Source organism: Dendrobates tinctorius, unplaced genomic scaffold (genome assembly GCF_039654945.1).
Source record: "Dendrobates tinctorius isolate UK_male_01 unplaced genomic scaffold, ASM3965494v1 ptg000007l, whole genome shotgun sequence".
Lineage (NCBI taxonomy): Eukaryota > Metazoa > Chordata > Amphibia > Anura > Dendrobatidae > Dendrobates > Dendrobates tinctorius.
Window position 1 is genome coordinate 55,785,450 of NW_027361675.1, and position 27,816 is coordinate 55,813,265.

General features: G+C 43.0%; 1 protein-coding gene across 1 annotated transcript in view; it reads left to right on the forward strand.

Annotated features, from left to right (window-relative positions):
• LOC141086031 (uncharacterized) overlaps positions 1-27,816 on the forward strand; it is a 971,752-nt gene that overhangs the window by 688,204 nt on the left and 255,732 nt on the right. Inside the window, exon 82 of the mRNA XM_073571764.1 lies at positions 25,701-25,904. Within this exon, the coding sequence (XP_073427865.1) occupies positions 25,701-25,904 (204 nt within the window). The remainder of the gene's footprint in view (positions 1-25,700; positions 25,905-27,816) is intronic.

A 27,816-nucleotide genomic window follows, 5' to 3' on the forward strand; every position in this document is an offset into this window, starting at 1 on the left:
GAGGTACAGGTGTTGCAGTGCACATTCATTTAATTAAATTTTCTTTGTGGAACCACGACCCGAGTTACCTGCAGGGGGATAACTGTGAACCCCAGATAACTGTAGTAAGACCCCTCATACAGGGTCAGAATGGAAAGCCCAGGGGACACAGGTGCTACCCACAGTCAGAGCACAGACATGTGGAAGCTGACCCAGCTGTGCAGGAATTCAGGCAGGGATAACAGGTAGTGATAAAGTTGGACAACAGGAGATGGGAGCAAGGGCCACAGCTGGCACAGGCAATACTGTCATAGTCCTGGATACAGGTTAGCCAGATGGCTGGACCAGGTAGCAGTAGTACGGACAGTGCAGAAATCATCCCAGGTGCCGAGTATGGAGTCACCAGAAGTCTGAGGAAACAAACAGTATTAGCCGTATTCAAGCAGGGTACAGGCAAAGCACAGCAGAGCTCAGCGCAAAAGAAACACTGAACCGGAAATTAGCAACAGGAAGCACTTGTTGCTCCGGCGCCCTCCCTATGGCAGAGGGGCAAGAAATAGCACACAGCGTAACATCATTGGTTAATGACATATTTTAAAAAATGCGCGCTGTCTCTTTAAGAGAACGGGAGCGTGCGCATGACCTCAGCATCATACCCGGGAGCAGGAGAGAGGCCAGAGACCGTGGGAAAGTGGCGGGGAGCAGAGAGAGAGCTGTGACCCCTCGGAGGTATGGGCACGGGTGTTACAGATTATATTTACATGACCTTCTCAGCCATAATTCATTATCTCATGCCCTCTTTCTCTCCCACCCCATCTTCAGTTTATCATCATTTCGTCTCCCCATCCTCAATACAGCATCATTTGCTTTACCCCACACTCAATTCATGATTTACTCTCCCCACCCTCAATTCATCATCATTTACTGTCCCTCATCCCCAGTCTCTATACATCATCATTTACTCTGTCACCTTCAATTCAATATTGTTTGCTCTCCCCCATCCCCAGTCTCAAATCATTATCATTTTCTATTTCCCTCACCCTCAATTCAATATCATTTGCTGTACCCCACCCTGAAATCATCATTATTTGCTCTCCCCATCCCTCACCCTGAGAAGGCACTCTTCAAATATGAGAGACCTGGAGCAGTTTGCAAAAGAATAGTGGTCGAAAATTCCAGTTGAGGAAGCGATTGATTGCAGTAATTTATTTCAAAGGTTGAGCAACCAAATATTAAGTTGAGGGTGCCAGTTTTGTCCTGACCGTTTTTGATGTTTTGTGTTAAATTGTGTTCAATTTGCCTTTATTCCTCTGTATACATTTCTATGTTGTTGTTAAGTGCAAGAATAAACCTCAGCACTGCTCTGGCGGACACGGACAGAATAGGACCCATGTACAATAACAATCTTTGGGTCCTTTCCAGTCCTGTAGCTCATCATAATGCACAATTCTACAAGATTTGGAGGTAGAAATGCCCCCCCCGCCTCTTGGACCCCTGTCTGGCTGCGCAGGTTGCATCAATAGTGTCCGCTCCTGCAGCGCAGAACTAAGATATATACTCATTCATTCTATTTTTACATCTACTTGTTCCATATTCTCTGGTACACAGTAAAGCCTCATCCGTTGAGATGAAATGAAACATAGAGTTTACATTGATAAACATTTCTAATAATGCGTAAATGACTTTGTATGACAGTTCATCTTCTGTACACATCTGCCATGCATTAATACCACAATGAAGGAAAGGTTGCGCCCGAGGACTTTGAGTTACTGTATCTCTCCCAGTCCACTTTACAATCCTAATGGATTCATTTATCTTGTGTCCCCGGAGATATTTAAGTGGCATCCTTCAGAATGGAAATGCAGGAGGGACTGGGTCAAACTGTTTGAAGGTCTTCCTGCTTTTTCACGCGTAAATGAACATCAGGTTACTCACTAGCTCAATTAACTCCTCCAGTACCATAGATAGCAAAGTGCAGAGCAGTGTCTATTGTACTTATAAGACCCATTGTCCTTACCTGTAGTCACCCTGTACAGTCACATCTATTTTTGAATGTTGAAATTTCTAATATTCCATTTTTTGTTAGTCCAAGTGTTACATATTGCTAGTTTGTAATCAATAAATACTGTATAACAGATCTCTGATTTATATCAAAATCAGATATTCCTTTACTGTAAATTCCATTATAATTTGTAGAGTCAGTAGTATGCTGGTAAATGTGGAGAAAATAGAATCATTCCTCCTGTGCTACATTTTGTATGGATTCGTATTAAAATACAGTCCTCAAAATTGAAATTGTAGCACCAAGAAGGAAAAGTTGTGCAATTATGGAAACCACAGGATCGTTAGATGTGTTAATGATATGCAAATGATTAAAAAATGGAAGCAAAATTTTCAACAAATCTCAATTTATTCAGTATTAAATATGCAGAAATACATGCTCTTACACGCGAATGTTCTGCTACAGAAATGTTCTGCCACTCTACATATATTAGGGTACGCAAATCATCAAGATCCACTACTGGCAGCTTCATCAACAATTGCCAACCTCTAACGTCTCTGATGTCCTCATTTGGAGACTGGTCTGGAGACGCTGCAGGCCAAGATGGGGCTTTTAGGCCACACAGGCTGCTCACAGTAGCATGAGAAACATGTGACCTGTCATTTTTGGTTCGTTGAAAAATGTCTCCTGGTGCAGTTGAGAGAAATGAAGAAACATACCACTAGTTCCTCAACCTAATCATTGTATTGCCGAGCTAAGACTAGAGGGGTCCGACTACTGTACATAGTATAATAATAATATAATAATAATAAATTTTATTTCTATAGCGCCGACATAAGGGCCTGTCACACTAAGCGATATCGCTAGCAATATCGTTATAACGTCACTGGTTTTTGTGACGTAGCAGCGATATTGCTAGCGATATCGCTATGTCTGATACTTACCTTCGACCGGCTCCCCCGCTGATAATCGCTGATCACGCAAGAACGTCCTGGGCCGTTTCTTGTTGTCAGCTTCTTGCTGGGCTTCCTGTGGCGCCGACGAGCGACGCAGGCAAGAGGACGTCAGGATCACCTCGTCTGACAGGTAAGTAACGACCCCCTACCACTGCTATGTCGCTGGTAAGATCTGCCTGTGTGGCAGCTCACTAGCGACCACTTAGCGATGCACCAGCGATCCTGACCGCGTCATATCGCTTGTCAGGATAGCTGGTGTATCGCTAAGTGTGACAGTACCTATATTCCGCAGCACTTTACATTTCAGAGGGGACTTCTACAGACAATAGACTTTACAGCATAACAATAATCACATAGATCATATCAGATACCAAGAGGAATGAGGGCCCTGCTTGCAAGCTTACAATCTATGAGGAAAAAGGTAGACACGAAAGGTGGGTGGTAACAATTGCCCTGATTGTTTGGACCAGCCATAATGTTAAGTGTATAACAGTACGGACACAGAGGGCTAATGGAAGCATAAAGCATGTGGGAACATGATGCGGGGAATATGGTTATGGTAAAACCTTTGGCTGTGCCACACAGGGATAGATTAGGTTAATGTCTTGAGGCGGTAGGCCAGTCTGAATAAATGTGTTTTCAGGGCACGCTTCAAATTGTGGGGATTGGGGACTAATCGTATTGACCTGGGAAGTGCATTCCAAAGAATTGGCGCAGTACGTGTATAGTCTTGGATACAGGAGTGGGAGGTTCTGATTCTTGAGGATGCTAACCTCAGGTCATCAGCAGAATGGAGGGCGTGGGTAGGGTGGTATACTGAAACAAGGGAGGAGATGTAGAGTGGTGCTGAGCCATGGAGAGCTTTGTGGGTGAGGGAAATAAGTTTATACTGAATTCTGGAGTGGATGGGTAACCAGTGTAATGACTGGCACAAGGAAGAGGCATCAGTGTAACAATTGGTGAGGAACATGATCCTGGCTGCAGCATTCAAGACATATTGGAGGGGGAAGGGTTTGGTAAGAGGGAGACCGATTAGAAGACAGTTACAAAAGTTGAGACGAGAATGAATAAGAGAAACGGTAAGAGTTTTTGCAGAGTCAAAAGTAAGAAAAGGTCGAATTCTAGAAATGTTTTTGAGGTGCAGATAACAAGAGTGAGCCAGTGATCGGATGTGGGGGGCAAAGGAAAGCTCGGAGTTAAGTATTACCCCAAGTCAGCAGGCATGTTGCTGGGGAGTAATAGTGGAACCACACACAGAAATGGAAATGTCTGGTATATATATATTAGTAGCGGGAGGAAACACAAGGAGTTCAGTCTTTGACAGGTTCAGTTTCAGATATAGTGAGGACATGATGTTAGACACAGCGTTTAGACAATCGCTGGTGTTTTCTAGAAATGCTGGCGTTATGTCAGGAGAAGAAGCCTATGTTTGGGTGTCATCAGCATAGAGATGGTACTGGAAACCAAATCTACTGATTGTTTGACCAATAGGGGCAGTGTACAAAGAGAAGAGGAGGAGGCCTAGGACTGATCCCTGAGGAACCCCAACAGTAAGGGGAAGATGAGAGGAGGAGTCAGCAAAAGATACAGTAAAGGAGCTGTCAGAGACATAGGAGGAGAACCAGGAGAGAACGGTGTCCTTGAGGCCAATGGAACGGAGCATAGTGAGGAGGAACTGATGATCCACAGTGTCGAATGCTGCAGAGAGATCCAAGAGAATTAGCATGGAGTAATGACCATTTGATTTAGCTGTTAGTAGATCATTAGAGACTTTAGTGATGGCAGTTTCAGTAGAGTGTAAAGAGCGGAAACCGGATTGGAGAGGGTCGAGAAGAGAGTTATCAAAGAGATAGCAGATAAGACGGGAGTGGACCAGGCGTTCCAGGAGTTTAGAGATGAAGGGAAGATTAGAGACAGGTCTATAGTTAGCGGCACAGTTTTGGTCGAGGGATAGTTTTTTAAGTAGTGGATGTATGATGGCATGCTTAAATGAGTAGGGTACAATACCAGAAGAGAGAGAGAGGTTAAATATTTTAGTTAGGTGAGGGGTGACAGCAGGGGATAGGGACTGGAGGAGATGTGACGGAAATGGGTCACTGATGCAAGTGGTTGCTAAGAACGGCGGAACGCACTAAATAAATAAATAATAAAGTGCGTTCGCCGCTCGGGGTCCACCGTACAGAAGGTGAAAACACTGCAGCTAATTAATGGCAGATGCGCTATATGGCTGTATAACGCGCACAGGTTCAACGTCACCCGATGTGCGCAGAGCGGACTCTGTTAGCTCACAGAGGCGCTGTAACATAAACACCGAGCCTGTTAGACTCTCAGGTCTCAGCGAAATTGCACGCTCGGTATCTGGTCACAGGACACGGGGCCAAGACTGGGGTCGGTGTCCGTCTAGACCTACCGTGCGTGCGGCATCGCTACTGCGGACACCGGTAAGTGCTGCTGGCTGCAGCGCGGCATCAGACACAGCTGCAAAGCAATAGTGCCATGTGAGACGTGACACCATCGGACACTAGTGTAGAGGAGCAGTGTGCACTGTGGCCTATGGCTTGCCACTGACTGGCGCTGACTCGTTCCCTAGTTCCCTATCCACATGCGTAATATCAGAGGGAGGGGAATCTTAATAAGTCAGTCACCAGAGTCATACATCCATCACCATTCACACATGTAGCAAGAAGAGTCTATACTAGCGCATGGCCGAGCAGCCATGCGGGCCTTTTATAACCATGCGCTGCCGGGACCTTCCAGATCTCTGAGATGGACCAATCAGATCTGGAGAAGGACCTGAGCACGTGACTCCCGACCTCCAATGGGAGATCGTCTCGTGAGCATACTCAGTGGAGCGGCAGAGGGACAGCCTCAGGAATGGCTTGCTGCAGAGTAGCATGTGAGGCTCTGGATTTCTGTCATGCCACTGCAGGAATCCGACACCTACCTTTACCCCCCCTCCTAGGGCCCCCCCTCCTGAATCTTCCAATCCACCAGATAAAGTTTTTTGCCTCGTACCACCTTGTGTCCCACAGAGTCATAGGCCTCAGGCTCATCCGAAGACAAGTCTGATGCCCCGGCAGATGACTTGAAAAACCGGGACATGTGAACAGGTTTGAGAAGGGACAAGTGGAAGGCGTCAGGGATGGCTAAATCGCCAGGAGCAGAAGTTGGAGCGGGGCGCCGATGTGTGTCGGCGGGCATCATCATTCTCATTTTAGAGATTTGAGTGACATGCGGGGTGCGACCCAGACTGTCACGGACCTCCATTGCCCGGTCTGCCACCAGCAAGGGATACAGTAACCCAGCCGGCCTCTGTTTAGAGGAGTTACTCCGAGCACGAGAGGCGCATGCCTGAATGTATTTTTAGTGTCCCGAGCCCTGTACGGCCACCAATAAGAGCTAACCAGGAGTTTTGTGGTCCGCTTGTAACCAAAGTGACCACCCACCCAGGATGCGTCTGCCCACGCGAGAAACTTGGACTGCAGATGAGGCAGGTCAAAGGTCTTGCCCGGTGGCACTGGCTCAGGGACGACCGGAACCATGGACCTCAGATTCCCAGTGAGGGGCACGGAATGATCCGTGGGCACCTCCGCAGAGGCTACTTCGACACTGCCCCCCATGCACCTTCCCACACAGTCCTTGCTCCAGCCCAGTATACTCCCCGAGGACCACTCTATATGATCGGAATGGCAACGGAACCAGGGGAGTCCGAGAAGCACCTAGTCGATGCCCTTTGGCATAATGAGCAGGGACAACGTCACGTGATGAGACGGGGGGATTGAGAACCTCAGGGGTGCTGTCTGGTGGGTAATCTGAGATGGTAAGGTAGATCCGTTGACCACCCTGACGGTCACGGGGTGAGGAAGTGGCACCAGTGGAATAGCGTGCTTTTGGGCGAAGGCTGAAGACATAAAATTTCCTTGTGCCCCAGAGTCCACCGAGACCTCTACCTCCCAGGTGAAAGCTCCACTGTCTAACGTCCCTCGGAATACCGGTTTGGAGGAGAAAGTTTTCATATTAGGTAGATCCCCACCAACTACTACTGGAGGTGAACGTTTTTTCGATCACTGCGGACACCTGTTAGCCAAGTGGCCAGACTGTCAACACAGGTAGCAGCATGTGGAGCCCTGTGCCGGACGCGGTTTAGGACCGGTACGAGACACATCCATGGGCTCAGAGGTAAAACTTCCAGATCAGAGGGTTCAAGAAATTCAGAGAAGTCAGGAGCCACCCTAAGCTTCTGTCTGGATTGAGTACGCTCCAGCCCGCGCTCCGTAAAACAGAGATCAATACGGGTGGAGATTGCAATCAACTCCTCCAGGCTTATGGGGACCTCTCTGGTAGATAAAGCATCTTTGGCATGCTCAGCCAACCCTCTCCAGAACACAGGGATGAATGCTTTATCAGACCACTCCAGCTCGGAAGCCAGGGTCTGGAAACGGATGGCGTACTGACTGACCGACAGGGATCCCTGCGTTAACGCAAGTAACTGGAGAGAGGTGTTGTGAGTGACCCGGGGCCCAAAAAAGACCTGCTTTAGTGATTTTAGAAACTGAGCAGCGCTCAGTACCACAGGGTCGTCACCCTCCCATAGTGGTGTAGCCAATTCCAATGCCCTGCCCGACAGGAGGGAGACGATAAACCCCACCTTAGCCTGCTCTGTAGGGAATCGCATGGCCAGTAACTCAAGCTGGATAGAGCACTGGCTCATGAAACCCCTACAGTTGGCACTGTCACCAGAAAATTTATCGGGCAACGGGAGGCGGGAAATTGTCGGCATGGGCATGGACATGGATGCCCGGGAGACAGCCTCTGCAATTGTCTGGGCAGCGACCTCAGCAGCATCCGCAACCGAGGTGGAACTCTCGAGGGCTGCCAACCTGCCCTCCAGCTATCGAATATACCGCTGTAGCTGCTGCTGGCCCACCATTATTAGCCAGACCCTGGCGCTAGTATAGTGTTAGGAACGCACTAAATAAATAAATAATAAAATGCGTTCGCTGCTCGGGGTCCACCGTGCAGAAGATGAAAACACTGCTGCTAATTAATGGCAGATGCGCTATATAGCGGTATAACGCGCACGGGTTCAACGTCACCCGATGTGTGCAGAGCGGACTCTGTAACATAAACAAAAACGCCGAGCCTGTTAGACTCTCAGGTCTCAGCAAAATTGTACGCTCAGTATCTGGTCACAGGACACGGGCCCAAGACTGGGGTCGGTGTCCGTCTAGACCTACCGTGCATGCGGCATCGCTACTGCGGACGCCGCTAGGTGCTGCTGGCTGCAGCGCGGCAGCAGACACAGCCACTAAGTGATAGTGCCGTGTGAGACGTGACACCATCGGACGCTAGTGTAGAGGTGCGGTGTGCACTGTAGCCTATGGCTTGCCACTGACTGGCGCTGACTCTCCCTAGTTCCCTATCCACATGCGTAATATCAGAGGGAGGGGAATCTTAATAAGTCAGTCACCAGAGTCATACATCCATCACCATTCACACATGTAGCAAGAAGAGTCTATACTAGCGCATGGCCGAGCAGCCATGCGGGCCTTTTATAACCATGCGCTGCCAGGACCTTCCAGATCTCTGAGATGGACCAATCAGATCTGGAGAAGGACCTGAGCACGTGACTCTCGACCTCCAATGGGAGATCGTCTCGTAAGCATGCTCAGTGGAGCGGCAGAGGGACTTGGCGTCAGGAATGGCTTGCTACAGAGCAGCATGTGAGGCTCTGGATTCCTGTCATGCCGCTGCAGGAATCCGACACCTAACAGTGGTTGGGCTAGAAGATGCAAGGAGCCTGCTTACTTCTTCTATGACTGGTTCAAAATCAGAGAGTGAGCTAGATGCAGTGGGGGAGGGAGGACAGTGCATGGTATGAGGTGATTGGGAGATAATTTTCTGTCGGATCTGGTCAATTTTTTCTTTGAAGTAATTGGCCAGATCGTCAGCTCGAAGCTCCATGGTTGGGGCCTGTACTCTTGGATTGAGTAGAGAATGAAAAGTGTCAAAGAGACGTTTAGGGTTATTGGACAGTATAGATAGTATCCCGCACTATACTCCTGGGAGAAGGACTGGCATGATGTTCTTTTATGCTATGACTAAGGTGTCAAACAGTGTCTACACAACTAATCAGGAGGGGATTGCATGACACAGGTCTATGAACCAGTAAGTGCATGCTATTGTTTATGTGGCACTCATTCAATAATAATAATAGTACTTTTTATTTATATAGCGCCAGCATATTCCGCAGCACTTTACAATTAAGCGGTGACATATACAGACAGTAAATTCAATACAAGGTAAGACAGTTTAAATAGTTAGAGTAGGAGCGAGGACCCTGCTCGCAAGCATTATTCATCATTTGCATACCAATAACATGCCTCTCGATCCTGTGATTTCGATAATAGTAGACGTTTCCTTCCTTTAGTGTGCGATTTTAATGTTGGGCAAATATTTCATTTAAAAGTTATAAGTAGAACAAAAATTTCCTACATATTACCTCTGTGGTCCCACTTCAGAGCTTGATGCAAGGTATTTGTCAGTGGAATTTTTTCCAGATTTCATACTTTCTTTAAAAGCAATCTCACAATAAAATATTTACAATCGATGCATAATTCATAGATAAAATACCGGCCTCCCTTCCTTTTAATGGGGTTGTCCACTACTAAAATAACCTCTTCTCAATCTGAATGTTTGTCTCCGTTAAAATAAAAACATTTATACACACCTCTCGTGCTGGCCCCATTCCACTGGTGTCAGCACTAGCTCTTCAGAGGCTTATGTGAGGATCTTATGTTACCCAAGTCCTCTGCTTAATCAGCGCCGGCTTCACTGACCCTGCTTTTGGATGTTTAATTATTTAAGAGGTATTGAAAGAATGGCCATAGCTCTGACTTCCTCTAGATTAATTATTCATCCAAAGGCGGCGACAGTAAAGCCAGCACTGATGGGTACATGGCTCACATGTTTTAACAGCCACACGTGAGCCTCAGGAACGCGAGTGCCGACACCACTGGAATGGTGCTAGCATGGGAGGTGAGTATAAGTGTTTTTATTTTAACAGGGGCAAACATGCTAATTGAGAAGGGGTTGTCCTAGTAGTGGACAACTCGTTTAACCCTTTCCCTAACTTGGACGTACCCAGTACATCATGGAAGGGAATGACTTTCTGACCTTGGATGTACTGGGTACACCATGATGATTTTCCGCAATCGCCAGTGGGTGTTCAGCTCTCACTACCAGGAGCCGAATGTAAATATAAATGGTATAGCTGAAAACATCGTGTCCCGCAAAAAACAAGCCACCGTACTGGTCCATCTGTGGAAAATTAAAAAATCCAAAGCTCTCTGAATACAGCAATGAAAAAAATAATTATTTTTCCTATAAATTAGTTTTTATTATGTAAAAATGCCAAAACATAAAAAAAAGATATTAATGTGGTATCAGTGTAATCGTACTGACCAGAAGAATAAAGCTGCATTGTAAATTTTGTCACAAGGCATAAAAAAAACAATTCCTGAATTGCTGGTTTTTGTTCATTCTGCCTCCCAAAAATTGGAATATACATAAATGCCATGTGACTGAAAATGGTACCAATAAAAATATCAACTCATCCCGCAAAAAACAATCCCTCCCATGACTCTATCGGCAGAAATAAAAGAAAATTATAGCACTCATACCTAGTGTTGAGCTTTCCGATACCGCAAGTATCGGGTATCGGCCGATATTTGCCGTATCGGAATTCCGATACCGAGTACCGATACTTTTTTCGTATCGGATACCGGAATCGGAAGTCCAAAATGCAATGAGCCACAAAAGTGGCTCTGATTGGCTGCCGAAATGACGTCATCATGATGCGCTGTCTGTGCGCATCATGATGCGCCGTCAGTTCGGGCCTTCGGGGGGGCTGTGCCGACTGTCCGGGGGTCTGTACCAGCCTGCCGGTGGTCTGTGCAGGCTCCGGTGGTCTGTGCCGGCCTGCCGGGGGGCTGTGCCGGCCTGCCGGTGGTCTGTGCAGGCTCCGGTGGTCTGTGCCGGCCTGCTGGGGGGCTGTGCCGGCCTGCCGGTGGTCTGTGCAGGCTCCGGTGGTCTGTGCAGGCATCGTCCGATGGGACTACAAGTCCCATCGGGCGATGCCTGCTACCATGACAGTGATTGACACATTAGCCAATGATGGGACAGTAGTAGTCCCATCATCCGGCTAATGTGTTGAATGTAAAAAAAAAAAAAAAAAAAAAAAAAAAAATTACATGCTACATACTACATGCATGCTACATACATGCTACATACTACATACATGCTACATACATACTACATATATACTACATGCATGCAACATACATACTACATATATACTACATGCATGCAACATACATACTAAATATATACTACATGCATGCAACATACATACAACATATATACTACATGCATGCAACATGCATACTACATATATACTACATGTAACATACATACTACATATATACTACATGCAACATGCATACTACATACATGCTACATACTACATGCATGCTACATACATGCTACATACTACATACATGCTACATACATACTACATACATAATACATATATACTACATGCATGCAACATGCATACTACATATATACTATATATACACTACATGTAACATACATACTACATATATACTACATGCTACATACATGCAACATACACACTACATGCTACATACATGCAACATACATACTACATACATGCTACATACATGCAACATACATACTACATACATACTACATACCACATGCATGCAACATGCATACTACATATATACTGCATATATACTACATGCATGCAACATACATATATACTACATACAATACATACATATAGACATACAGTAGATATAACATAGAGTACATACTTACCGTCACTTGTCACTTTGATCCCCGAAGCCATTGTCACCTGAGGGATAAATATCAAAATAAAAAAACACCAATATACTTACCCCGATCCGCAGAAGTCCACGAGGGTCCCACGTCCATCTTGCATGGAGAACAGCAGCATCAGCTGATGCTACCGTTCTCTACCAGCTCCAGGAATACAATGACGGAAGGTAGGTATCCTTCCGCACTGTATTCCTCCACCACTTTAAAAAAAAAAAAAAAAAAAAAAAGTCCCTAGTCTCACTTTATGCCATTGCTGAGTGGGAATTTCCCACGCAGCAATGGCATAAAGTGAGACTAGGGACTTTTTTTTTTTTAAAGTGGTGGAGGAATACAGTGCGGAAGGATACCTACCTTCCGTCATTGTATTCCTGGAGCTGGTAGAGAACGGTAGCATCAGCTGATGCTGCTGTTCTCCACGCAAGATGGACGTGGGACCCTCGTGGACTTCTGCGGATCGGGGTAAGTATATTGGTGTTTTTTTATTTTGATATTTATCCCTCAGGTGACAATGGCTTCGGGGATCAAAGTGACAAGTGACGGTAAGTATGTACTCTATGTTATATCTACTGTATGTCTATATGTATGTATTGTATGTAGTATATATGTATGTTGCATGCATGTAGTATATATGCAGTATATATGTAGTATGCATGTTGCATGCATGTGGTATGTAGTATGTATGTAGTATGTATGTTGCATGTATGTAGCATGTATGTAGTATGTATGTTGCATGTATGTAGCATGTAGTGTGTATGTTGCATGTATGTAGCATGTAGTATATATGTAGTATGTATGTTACATGTAGTATATATAGTATATATGTAGTATGCATGTTGCATGCATGTAGTATATATGTTGTATGTATGTTGCATGTATGTAGTATATATGTATTATGTATGTAGTATGTATGTAGCATGTAGCATGCATGTAGTATGTAGCATGTATGTAGCATGTATGTAGTATGTAGCATGTATGTAGTATGTAGCATGCATGTAGTATGTAGTATGTATGTTACATGTAGTATATATGTAGTATGCATGTTGCATGCATGTAGTATATATGTAGTATGTATGTTGCATGCATGTAGTATATATGTAGTATATATGTAGTATGTATGTTGCATGTATGTAGCATGCATGTTGTATGTATGTAGCATGTATGTAGCATGTAATTTTTTTTTTTTTTTTTACATTCAACACATTAGCCGGATGATGGGACTACTACTGTCCCATCATTGGCTAATGTGTCAATCACTATCATGGTAGCAGGCATCGCCCGATGGGACTTGTAGTCCCATCGGACGATGCCTGCACAGACCCCCGAAGCCTGCACAGACCACCGGCAGGCCGGCACAGCCCCCCGGCAGGCCGGCACAGACCACCGGAGCCTGCACAGACCACCGGCAGGCCGGCACAGCCCCCCGGCAGGCCTGCACAGACCCCCCGGCAGGCCGGCACAGCCCCCCGGCAGGCCAGCACAGACCACCGGAGCCTGCACAGACCCCCTGGCAGGCCGGCACAGCCCCCCGAAAGGCCCGTACAGACCCCAGAGAGGCTGTACAAGGCAAAAATAGGGTTTTTCTTATTCCGATACCGGAAGTCCCATAGACTTGAATGGGACTTCCGGTATCGGAATCGGCGATACCGATACTTTTTTTTAAGATCGGCCGATCCATTCCGATCCGATATTTTCAAGTATCGGCTGGTATCGCTCAACTCTACTCATACCACTGCAAACAAGTTTTTGCAATAAGAAGTGTCTTTTAGTGTGTAACATCATTTAAACATAAAAAGGTAATAAATCTGGTATCGCTGTAATCGCACCGACCCGAAGAACAAAATTGTCTACTCTCTTATGACGCACAAGGAACGGCATAAAAAATCAAGTTCAACGTTATCAAATTCCGTGAAGCACCTGTGGGTTCAAGGTGCTCACCACACATCTAGATAAATACTTTGAGGGGTCTAGTTTCCAAAATGGGGTCACTTGTGGGGGATTCCACTGTTTAGGCACATCAGGGGCTCTCCAGACACGACATGACACCTGCATTCCATTCCATCAAAGTCTACGTTCCTGAAAACATCACTCCTTCCTTTCTGAGCCCTGCCATGCACTACGTGCTCAGGAGAAATTGAACAACAAATTTTGGGGTCCATTTTCTTCTGTTACCCTTGCGAAAATCAAAAATTTGGGGCTAAAGTAAAATTTTTATGAAGAAAAGTACATTTTTCCTTCCACATTGCATTAGTTCCTGTGAAGCTGCTGAAGAGTTAATAAACTTCTTGAATGTGGTTTTGAGGACTTTGAGGGGTTCAGCTTTTAGAATGGTGTCACTTTTGGGTATTTTCTATCATATAGGCTCCTCGAAGTCACTTCAAATGTGAGGTGGTGCCTAAAAAAAATGGTTTTGCAAATTTTGTTGTAAAAATGAGAAATAGCTGGACAATTTTTAACCCTTATAACTTCCTAACAAAAACAAATTATGTTTCGAAAATTGTGCTGATGTAAAGTAAACATGTGGGAAATGTTATTTATTACCTATATTGTGTGATATGATGCTCTGATTTAAAGGCATAAAAATTAAAAGTTTAAAAATTGCTAATTTTTCAAAATTTTCGCTAAATTTCCATTTTTTTGACAAATAATCGCAAGTCATATCAAAGAAATTTTATGACTTTCATAAAGTACAATATGTCATGAGAAAACTTTCTCAGAATCACCAGGATCCATTGAAGCGTTCCAAAGTTATTACCTCATAAAGTGACAGTGGTCAGAATTGTAAAAATTGGCCTGGTCTTGAAGGTGAAAACAGGCTTCATGGCAAAGGGGTTAATATTAAAAGTGTGAAATTTGAAACATTTTCTATATTTTTGCAAAATTTCCGATATTTTCACAAATAAATACAAGTCATATCAAAGAAATTTTAACAATATTACAAAGTACAATATGTCTCAAGAAGAGAATCTCAGGATCACTGGGGTCCATTGAAGCGTTCCAGAGTTATTACTACTTAATGTGACACTAGTCAGAATTGTAAAATTTGTCCTGTCACCAAGGTGAAAATAGGCTTGGGGGTAAAGGGGTTAATCTATTTGGTAAAGTTCCTCAGATTACCTGTCCTCATGTACTGTATGTGAAATGGCTGCAAGTATCCTCCATGCAAGCTGTTCTTTGGAATTCTCAGGCACTCCCTTGCTTGGACTGGTCCATTTAAAAATAGAGGTTTCTCAGACTATGAAATAACAGTATGCATTGTTTATACTAAAATTATGTCCCCCAGTTCTAAGATAAACCAGTATGAACTACACCATAAAGTATACAATTGATGGTGCTTTATGTCAAATGATATATGTGTCATTTATGTTCAAATTGATCATTAATAAGTGGCTATTCATTACACATTTTGCACAAAAATAGGACAGAGCAATCTATGTGGGATATTTTATGTGGCCGTTCAAGAAAAATATAATTCTGAATATATGAATAAACCAAAACCAACTTCTCCACCATTACAGAAGATCAACTCTCCACTCTACTTTCAAGATCACATCTCACCACCTTTTCACTTGACCTGATCCCATCCCACTTCATCCCAAACCTCACCACAATCTTCATCCCAACAACCTATCTATCTCTTCAACCTTTCACTAACAACTGGTGTTTTGCCCTCAAGCTTTAAACATGCCTCAGTCACACCTATCATCAAAAAGCCCTCTCTTGACCCATCCTCTGTATCTAGCTATTGCCCCATGTCACTTCTCCCCTATGCCTCAAAGCTACTGGAACAACACCTCCATCTTGAACTGTCCCCTCGCCTCTCTTCTTGCTCCCTCTTCAACCGCTTACAATCTGGCATCCGGCTGCATTATTCCATTGAAACTGCCCTAACTATAGTCACCAATGACCTATTAATCACCAAAGCCAAGCGACACTACTCTGTCCTCCTCTGCTTTTGAAACAGTGGACCATTTCCTGTCCTACCCTACCTACCTTTCCTCTGCCTTTGACACAGTGGACCATTCCCTATTACTACAGACCCCCTCATCTCTTGGCATCACTGACTTGGCCCTATCCTGGTTCTCGTCATACCTAACGGACCGGACATTCAGAGTCTCCCACTTGCACACCACCCCCTATGTGTCGGAGTCCCGCAAGGTTCAGTCCTAGGGCCCCTGCTCTTCTCCATTTACACCTTCGGCTTCGGACAGCTCATAGAATCTCACGGCTTTCAGTGTTACCTTTATGCTGGTGATACAGAGATCTATATCTCTGGATCAGATATCACCTCCCTATTAACAAGAATCCCACAATGTCTGTCTGCTAGTTCATCCTTCTCCGCTAGAGTTCTAAAACTTAATATGGATGAAATAGAATTCATCAACTTTCACTCATCTCACTTGACCCCCCCCCAATGGACCTATCCATTAAAGTAAATGGCTGCTCCCTCTCCCCAGTCCCACAAGCTTGCTGCCTCGGGGTAATCCTTGACATTGATCTCTCCTTCAAACCACATATCCAAGCCCTTTCAACTTCCTGCCGAATTCAACTCAAAGATATTTCCCGGATCCGTACATTCCTCAACCAAGAATCTGCAAAAACCCTAGTCCATGCCCTCTTCATCTCCCGCCTTGACTTCTGCAACCTCCTGCTCTGTAGCCTCCCCTCTAACACTCTCACACCCCATCAATCTATTCTAAACTTTGCTACCCGACTAATCTACCTGTTCCCCTGCTATTCCCCATCCTCTCCCCTCTGTGAATCCCTGCACTGGCTCCCCATTACCCAAAGACTCCAGTTCAAAATCCTAACCATGGCATACAAAGTTATCCACAACCTGTGTCCACCATACATCTATGACCTCGTCTACTGGGACTTACCTGCATGCAACCTCCGATCCTCACAAGATCTCCTTCTCTATTCCCCTCTTATCTCCTCTTCCCACAGTCGGATGCAAGATTTCTCCCACGCATCACCCCTACTCTGGAACTTTCTACTAGAAATGAGCGAATTTGTTCAGATTCAGTTCCAAATTTATTTAGTACCTAACTAAACATCAATTCAAAGCTCACAGACAGGATTTTACAGGATTTTTAAGTCCTTTTTCCCTGTCTGTGAGCTTTGAATTGATGTTTAGTTAGGTACTCGCAAAAAAATGAGGATCCTTGACATTGGATTGCGAGCTTATCTGTTTTGGCCAAAATAGTAACCAATAACCTCATTGAATGCATTTATTATATGCATTTTTTTGTATCTTTTTATTGCACTTTTTATCATTTTTTGCAGGATGCAGCTGGGCTCCTTTTGATGGCTGTTTTTACTGTGTGGTGCATATATGGTGCTGTACAGCCCGCTTTCCGTTTTAGGTGTTTTTAAATAGGCTGTTATTCAGACACTATGCATTGCACTGTCCTGTGCAAGCTCCATCTGTGTGCTTTTTTCCACTAGGCAGCTAACATCTTCATCATCACTGCTATAGTGATAGAGTGGCTGCTCTCATCAGTGGTGGGCACCTGCACTGCTCCAGCCTTTATCTTTGTGAGCCCCCTGCATCCTGCTAGTGCATTAGTCATTAGACAAGGTTTGGTGAGACTATTTTCTGTGATGTGTTTTTGCTAAAATTTACAAGATTTTTAAGTCCTTTTTCCCTGTCTGTGAGCTTTTTCATACTCCTCTATCAGCGGAAAAATAAAAAGTTATCACTCTCAGAATAAAGCAATGCTAAAATAATTATTTTTCTATAAAAATTTTTATTGTGTAAAAACGCCAAAACATAAAAAAATATAAATGAGGTATCGCTGTAATCGTACTGACCCGAAGAATAAAACTGCCTTACCAATTTTACCACATACAGAAAGGAGAAAAAAAAAATTCCTGAATTGCTGTTTTTTGTTCATTCTGCCTCCACAAAAATTGGAATAGAAAGCGATCAAAAAATGTCATGTGCCCGAAAATGGTACCAATAAAAAAGTCAGCTTGTCCAGCAAAAAATAAACCCTCAAATGACTCTGTCAGCTGAAATATGGAAAAATTATAGCTCTCAAAATATGGCAATGCAAAAACTTCTTACAAGAAAAAATGTCTCTTAGTGTGTGAGAAAAGGATGTAAATCTAGTATCTCTATAATTGCACCGACCCGAAGAATAAAGTCGCCTAATCACATATATCAAACGAGGAACGGCGCAAAAAATAAAACCAGTTCTTCCCCTTTTGTGGATTAGATCATTCTGCTTTCCAATGAGTGCAGAAAGGAGATCACAGTGGTTTACCCCCACATGTGGGGTATCAGCATACTCAGTACAAATTGCACAACAACTTTTGGGGTCCAATTTTTCCTGTTAACCTTGGGAAAATAAAAAAAATGGGAGCAAAAATATCCTTTTTGTGGAAAAAATGATTTTTTTATTGTCACGGTTCTACATTATAAGCTTCTGTGAAGCACTTGGGGGCTCAAAGTTCTCACCACACATCTAGATAAGTTCCTCAGGGGGAATAGATTCCAAAATAGTGTCACTTGTGGGGGGTTTCCCCTGTTTAGGCACATCAGTGACTCTCCAAATGCAACATGGTGTTCAATCTCAATTCCAGACAATTTTGCGTTGAAAAAGTAAAATGGCGCTCCTTCCCTTCCGAGCTCTGCCATGTGCCCAAACAGTGGTTTACCCCCACATATGGGTTATCAGTGTACTCAGGACAAATTGCACAACAACTTTTGGGGTCCAATTTTTCCTGTTACCCTTGGGAAAATAAAAAAGTGGGGGCAAAAATTCATTTTTGTGGAAAAAATATGATTTTTTATTTTCATGGCCGTACGTTATTAACTTCTGTGAAGCACTTGGGGGTTCAAAGTGCTCACCACACAGCCAGATAAGTTCCTTGGGGGCATCTAGGTTCCAAAATTGGTGTCACTTCTGGGGGGTTCCCACTGTTTACGTACATCAGGGGCTTTCCAAGCGCGTCTTGGCGTCTGCATTCGATTCCATCCAATTTTACGTTCAAAACCTCAAATGGTCCGCCTTCCTTTCCGATCCCTGCCATGCGCCTAAAGAGTGGTCTTCCTCCACACATGGGATATCAGTGTACTCAGAAGAAATTGCACAACAAATATTGTGGTTCATTTTCTCCTGACACCGTTGACAAAATAATAAAAATTGTGTCCGAAGTAAAATTTTTGTGAAGAAAAGTTAAATGTTCATTTTTTCCTTCCACATTGCTTCAATTCTTGTGAAGCACCTGAAGGGTTAATAAACTTTTTGAATGTGGTTTTGAGCACCTTGAGGAGTGCAGTTTTTAGAATGGTGTCACTTTTGGGTATTTTCTGCCATATTGACTCCTCAAAGTGACTTCAAATGTGAGATATTCCCTAAAAAAATGGTTTTGTAAATTTTGTTGAAAAAATGAGAAGTTGCTGTTCAAATTTTAACCCTTATAACTTCCTAACAAAAAGTTGTTTAAAAAATTGTGTTGATGTAGACATGTGAGAAATGTTATTTATTAACTATTTTGTATGACATAACTCTCTGATTTAGGGGCATAAAAATTAAAAGTTTGAAAATTGTGAAATTTTTAAATTTTTCCAAATTTACATTTTTCACAAATAAACACAGGAAATTTTGACAAAGTTTTACTACTATCATAAAGTACAATAAGTCATGAAAAAACATTCTCAAAATCAGTGGGATACGTTGAAGCATTCCAGAGTTTTAACCACATAAACTGACAGTGGTCAGATTTCAAAATTAAGGGACTGGTCATTAACCTACAAAGTGGCTTGGTCCTTTAAGCATTAAAGGCACATTTAGACAAGCTGACAAGATGGACAAGAGAGACTGAGTAACTGTAAGCCAACACCACCATCTGCTGGACCAAACTGAAAGTGAAAGTAAAAATAGAAAGACCAAATTGTGTTGGGATATTTGCAAGGGGAGTGAATTTGCCTGCTGAACCTGAACAAGTAACACATAGGAAGGACTTCCTGAATATAAAAGACTTGCCCAGGCTGAGAAGAGCAGTTGGTACCAGAACCTGCACCAGGGCAGGTTGTATGCCTATGAGGTGAGCTTGCAGCCACTATCCTGACAGAAGAGTTTGAGAGCGGTCAGATGCCAGAGAAGGCCGTGACCAGAGCTAAGCTATGCCAGAGCGATGCCGTGGCCAAGTTACTAGGACATGCAAGACAAGCAGGATGTTGTGAGCCAGTGAGCGAGACTCAGACAACTCCAGTCGAGGTCTGGGATCCAGACTATGCTGGTCAAGTTCCAAAACCAGAGCAATGCTGGTGAAGATCTGGAACCCAGACGAAGCCAGTCAAGAGTCAAGAACCAGCCCCTCACTTTACCAGATCGAGGAGACACCCTTCGGCAGTCAAGCACCAAAGATACTCAAAGAATACGAGAACAAAGACTCTCACCTCAGCTGGTGATCGGCAAACTCAAGTAAGCAGGACCGTTTCTTTCAGCACAGACTCACGGTATCGGGTGTGGCCTGGAGGAGGGTGCAGATAAGACGGGGCCTTGCTGATGCTAAAGCGGCCCATAAAGCGTTATTAGACTTTTTCCGGGCCTGGAAAGCAGCTAGGGTACCCTAGAGACTGTTCCAGCTAAATACATCGTTTGCCGCTTTCTAAGTTAGACCAGGGTTGGACTGTAGACCCCGAACTGATCTAGAGCACATATCTGTTGTAATGTACTAACCAATATATCTCTTTTCATATAATTGCCTGTTGCTTGTAAATGATCCTGTGAATATTGTTCTTGTATGATTTATCTGTGAGAATCGTATTTCCCGCATAACTCTGTTAAGTGAATAAAGTAGAAGTAGATTGTTGATCTCACCTGTTGTCTGTGCTGTTGCATTCAGATCACCTGCATTACACATCATGCATGAAATCATTCATGCAAATACAAAAAAATGATCGACTCATTGTTTGATTGTCCACTGTAAATGGAAATCATTTATTCCTTCAACTTTACATAGTAAAGAACAGTTTTTCCAATGCCTTTTCCACACTACACTGCCAATTATCATCAATCGTAAACAGAGTCTTCGATTTAGCGATTTCTTTATAAAAAATGAATGATTTCCTACATGATTACTGTAACATGTAAGTGCTTGTCTGGCTTCGTGTACAGATAATTTATTTTGATCTTTAGTCACATAATTATCTACATGGCAAAATGGACTTTTCCTCATAACTAGTGTTGAGCATTCCGATACCGCAAGTATCGGGTATCGGCCGATACTTGCTGTATCGGAATTCCGATACCGACATCTGATATTTTTTCAATATCGGGCATCGGAATCGGAAGTTCAAAGTTGATTGACAGCCGAAATGACGTCATCATGATGCGCGGTGTGTGCGCATCATGATGCGCCGTCATTTCGTGCCTTCCGGGGGTCTCTGCCGGCCTGCCGGGGGGCTGTGCCGGCCTGCCGGGGGGCTGTGTGGACTGCCCGGGGTCTGTACCGGCCTGCCGGGGGGCTGTGCCGGCCTGCAGGTGGTCTGTGCACCCTGTGGGGGTCTGTACCGGCCTGCCGGGGGGCTGTGCTGATGTCCGGGGGTCTGTGCAAGCATCGTCCGATGGGACTACAAGTCCCATCTGGCGATGCCTGCTACCATGACAGTGATTGACACATTAGCCAATGATGGGACAGTAGTAGTCCCATCATCCGGCTAATGTGTTAAATGTTTAAAAAAAAAAAAATACTACATACATACTACATACATACTACATGCATGCTACATACATACTACATGCTACATACATACCACATATATACTACATGCATGCTACATACATACTACATGCTACATGCATGCTACATACGTACTACATGCTACATACATACTACATACATACTACATACATACTACATGCATGCTACATACATGCTACATACATACCACATATATACTACATACATACTACATGCATGCTACATACTACATGCTACATACATACCACATATATACTACATACATACTACATGCATGCTACATACATACTACATGCTACATACATACCACATATATGCTACATACATACTACATGCTACATACATACTACATATATACTACATGCATGCTACATACATACTACATGCTACATACATACATACTACATGCATGCTACATACATACTACATGCTACATACATACCACATATATACTACATACATACTACATGCATGCTACATACTACATGCTACATACATACCACATATATACTACATACATACTACATGCATGCTACATACATACTACATGCTACATACATACCACATATATACTACATGCATGCTACATACATACTACATGCTACATACATACTACATATATACTACATGCATGCTACATACATACTACATGCTACATACATACTACATACATACTACATGCATGCTACATACATACTACATGCTACATACATACCACATATATACTACATACATACTACATGCATGCTACATACTACATGCTACATACATAGCACATATATACTACATACATACTACATGCATGCTACATACATACTACATGCTACATATATACTACATGCATGCTACATACATACTACATGCTACATACATACTACATACATACTACATGCATGCTACATACATACTACATGCTACATACATACCACATATATACTACATGCATGCTACATGCTACATACATACTACATACATACTACATGCATGCTACATACATACTACATGCTACATACATACCACATATATACTACATACATACTACATACATGCTACATACATACTACATGCATGCTACATACAATACATTCATACAATACATACATAGACATACAGTACATATAACATAGAGTAACATGCTTACCAATACTTGTCACATTGTTCCCCGAAGCCATTGTCATCTACGGAATAAATATTAACATAACAAACCACAAAAATACTCACCCATGATCTGAAGCAGTCCACGAGTGTGTCCCACGACGATCTTGGGTAGAGAACTGCAGCATCAGCTGATGCTGCTGCTCTCTACGGGCTGCAGGAATCCAATGACGGAAGGTAGGTATCCTTCCGCACTGTATTCCTCCGCCACTTAAAAAAAAAAAGTCCCTAGTCTCATTTCCCACACAGCTGTTACCATAAAGTGAGACTAGGGACTTTTTTTTTTTAAGTGGCGGAGGAAACCAAACTGGAACTGTTTGGTAGAAACACAACTTGTCGTGTTTGGAGGAAAAAGAATACTGAGTTGCATCCATCAAACACCATACCTACTGTAAAGCATGGTGGTGGAAACATCATGCTTTGGGGCTGTTTCTCTGCAAAGGGGCCAGGACGACTGATCCGGGTACATGAAAGAATGAATGGGGCCATGTATCGTGAGATTTTGAGTGCAAACCTCCTTCCATCAGCAAGGGCATTGAATATGAAACGTGGCTGGGTCTTTCAACATGACAATGATCCAAAGCACACCACCAGGGCAACGAAGGAGTGGCTTCGTAAGAAGCATTTCAAGGTCCTGGAGTGGCCTAGCCAGTCTCCAGATCTCAACCCTATAGAAAACCTTTGGAGGGAGTTGAAAGTCCGTGTTGCCAAGCGAAAAGCCAAAAACATCACTGCTCTAGAGGAGATCTGCATGAAGGAATGGGCCAACATACCAACAACAGTGTGTGGCAACCTTGTGAAGACTTACAGAAAACGTTTGACCTCTGTCATTGCCAACAAAGGATATATCACAAAGTATTGAGATGAAATTTTGTTTCTGACCAAATACTTATTTTCCACCATAATATGCAAATAAAATGAAAAAAAAACAGACAATGTGATTTTCTGGATTTTTTTTTCTCAGTTTGTCTCCCACAGTTGAGGTCTACCTATGATGTAAATTACAGACGCCTCTCATCTTTTTAAGTGGTGGAACTTGCACTATTGCTGACTGACTTAATACTTTTTTGCCCCACTGTATGTATGTAGTAGTTTTTTTTTTTTTTTTTTTTTTTTTTACATTTAACACATTAGCCGGATGATGGGACTACTACTGTCCCATCATTGGCTAATGTGTCAATCACTGTCATGGTAGCAGGCATCGCCCGATGGGACTTGTAGTCCCATCGGACGATGCCTGCACAGCCCCCCGGACATCAGCACAGCCCCCCGGCAGGCCGGCACAGCCCCCCGGCAGGCCGGCACAGCCCCCCGGCAGGCCGGTACAGACCCCCACAGGGTGCACAGACCCCGGGCAGTCCGCACAGCCCACCGGCAGGCCGGCACAGACCCCCGGCAGGCCGGCAGAGACCCCCGGAAGGCCCGTACAGACCCCCGAGAGGCTGTACAAGGGCAGGAAAGGGTTTTTCCAATTCCGATACCGGAAGTCTCATAGACTTGAATGGGACTTCCGGTATCGGCATCGGCGATACCGATATTTTTTTTAAAGATCGGCCGATCCATTCCGATCCGATATTTTGAAGTATCGGACGGTATCGCTCAACTCTACTCATAACAAATCTTATTTTATTTATTTATTTTACTCACTTATATAGTGCCATTAATTCTACTGTAATTTACAGACTTCATCACCACTGTCTTCACTGGGGCTCACAGTCTAAATCACCCATGAGTAAGGGTTTGGAGTGTGGGCGGAAACCAGAGAACCTGGAGGAAACCCACACAAACACCCAGGGAACATATAAGTTCTCCCCTCTCCTGATTAAGTTCTCCCCTCTTCTGTTCCAATAATTTTTATTTGGCTAATTTTTACAATAAAGGTGAGGGTAAGTTGGAAAGTAATAATCAACAAATAGCTGAAAAGGATTATACTATATCATAACAAAAAATATTAATCAATAAGTAATATCAATGTAACACGCTATAAAATAACCATTCCCTAAATAAGAAGAGAATAAGCTATAAGAAGGGGAAAGAGCAAAAAGGGTGTGAAACAGAAGGCATGATGGGTAAGGATAAGGTTTAGATAGGGAAGGAAAAGGAGAAATATGGGTAGATGGGAAAGGAGATTGATAAAGGGTAATGGAAAAGGGATAAAATAATCAAAAGAATATAGAGGGAAAAGGATGGGATTGGGAATAGATAACAGGGAAAAGTGGAAGGATAGGAATAGTTCTCTGAGAAGGTAATGTATATTCTCTTCCAAAAGATACCAAATTAATTTCTCTTCATATTTTTGCAGTAGCTGAACTGCTTAGAGTGGCCAAATGGAAAATTGCTAATATTCCTAGTATTAACCAAATAATTGAAAAAATCTTAATTCATAATTCATTTGAAACCTCTTTGGCCCTTAGCAATAACATGCTTCCAAAATATGAAGCCAAGTGGTCAACCTGGAACACTTACATTTCATCCTAGGCAGAGTATCTATATTGCTTTTTAGTATGTTATAGTTTGCTATATAGCCAGTAAATTAAAATTATATGTTAAGTTTATACACTTTTTAGAACTTAGTCATTTCTTGTCAGTGGAATATACCTTCTCAAGTTCTTCCCTCTCCTGATCTTTTCTATGGGTTGTGGGACAGGAGCACATGTAAACAATTGTAATAGCGGTGGTGGAGGCAGCGTCATCCGATGTTTTTGCCCCAAATTTCTCCAATTACTTTTTTAGATACTTTGAACCTTCTGTTGGTATGCTTTTCTTTTTTGATATGTTTTTTCTTATCCATTAATATTGCCAAGTCTTTTTGCTATTTCAGTTTTTCCTTGTGTTTCACTGTTTAATATCCAATGGTGAAATGCATTTTCTGACCCTGTTAAGATAATGTTTGGCTACTTTAATCTTCAATTGTAACAGTTTGATTTTCAGTGTACTTAGAGTGTCACATTTTTCACATTAAATACCAGGTGGAAACAAAACTTTAGAGAGAAGTGATGTTCAGCTTCCTGCATGTGGTGATGAGAAAACTCAGTTGGATGACTTCCACTACTTACTGGTAGTCCGCGCAGTTTGCCCAGACCGTTTTCCTGATGCTTTATGCCGATATGTTGAAACATTGTCCAGTGACCTAGAATTTCGTGATCTCTGCCTAGGCATTAATAACATAGCCGGTAAGTAAAGAAGAGCCCTGGAAGATGTTAACTCCTTATATTTGCTTCTCAGAGAACGACTGTATATCCTATTGTAGTAATGAAAACATGTGGAAGATTTCAGCAAGATAATACAGTAATGATATATTTCATAGATTCTAAAATTCATCTTATACAGTAAGTGAGTGGCTTTTATAAAATGATCTGTTTCTTCTAATGTGTAAATTAGTCCATATAGTCTGCAGGTAAAACCAACTTTAAAAATGTGCAGGTGACTAATTCAAAGTGAAAGACAAAATGAAGTTATATTCTTCCTTCAGCTGCTTGGTTTTAGTCATCGGGTTGGTGCCTGGGGCTGTCGATATAAAGCGTTCACTTAAGAGTGAGCGCACTGTAATCACTGATCCTGCTCTTTGACTGATATCCCATCCTGCACACACTGTGGAGCAGGATGTCAGTCAAGATCCAGTGGGCATGATTACAGGGCGCTGACTGTTTACTGCGCCGATATGGTCACAGGTTCCCTTTAAGAGCATTCACATTTTGCATGTGCATTTTAATTGAGGCAATGGTTGAATTAGCTATTAAAGGGAATCTGTCACCCCTTTTTTGAGATATCATATAATGATATCATTCAATTGTGTGTCACATAAGGATTCTCTTAGTACTTTTGCTTCCCCCTGACCCCGCACCTTTCATGCATAAATACCTTTTTTATATCGGTTCAGATGTATGTAAACTGCCACGGTCCGGTCCGATGGGCGGGGCTTATTTAACTGCTCCCCCTCCCTGTCTTGCTCTACACAAGAAGAAATGCGTAGGGCAAGACAGGGAGGGGGGGAGCAGGTGAATAAGCCCCGCCCAGCGGACCGGACTGCGGCAGTTTACATACATCTGAACCGATATAGAAAAGGTATTTATGCATGAAAGATGCGGGGTCAGGGGGAAGCAAAAGTACTAAGAGAATCCTTATGTGACACACAATTGAATGATATCATTATATGATATCTCAAAAAAGGGGTGACAGATTCTCTTTAAGGAAAACCAACTAAGGTCAAAATCAGCTACATTTCATGCTGTGCTATGTCATTGTGATAGATCTTGCTCTCATGTAAAGTTTAGCCATTTTTAAACTAACACAAAAGAAAGATATCACGATTTGGAAAGTTAGCTTAACACATAACGCAAGAAAATTCATCATTCTGCATTGTGATATTTTACGTCTCCAGCTTTTAACACTAAACCTGGGCATACACAGTTCAATTTGCTTCTCATAGCTGGTTGTTAAAGTGGCATACATTGCAAAATGATCCTATGAACATGATGTATTAGCTTAAAGGGGTTGTCCACTACTCAGAAAACCCCTTCTCACCAACTATGTTTTTCGGTGTCGGCTACGTTCCAGTTGTGTTGGCACTGGGATTCCCAGGGCTCATGTGACATTGTTGTGACACCCTTAAAATTGTTCCAGAAAATGAATTATTTCTCCCAGAAACTTATTGGAATTACCTGTGTATTATTATTCATGTTTATTTGCGTTGTGTGTATTGGAGCAACACATAAAACAGAAAAAAGGCAAAATGGACATAATTTCACAAAAAAAAAGACAAAATGCATGTAACAAAATTGTTGACACCTTTCCAAATTTACAGGTAAATAACTGTGTTTAACCCCTTAAGCCCCAAGGGTGGTTTGCACGTTAATGACAGGGCCAATTTTTACAATTCTGACCACTGTCCCTTTATGAGGTAATAACTCTGAAACGCTTCCATGGATCCCGGAGATTCTGACAGTGTTTTCTTGTGACATATTGTACTTCATGTTAGTGGTAAAATTTGATTCAAATAACTTGCGTTTATTTGTGAAAAAATGGAAATTTGGCGAAAATTTTGAAAATTTCGCAATTTTCCAACTTTGAATTGTTAAGCCCTTA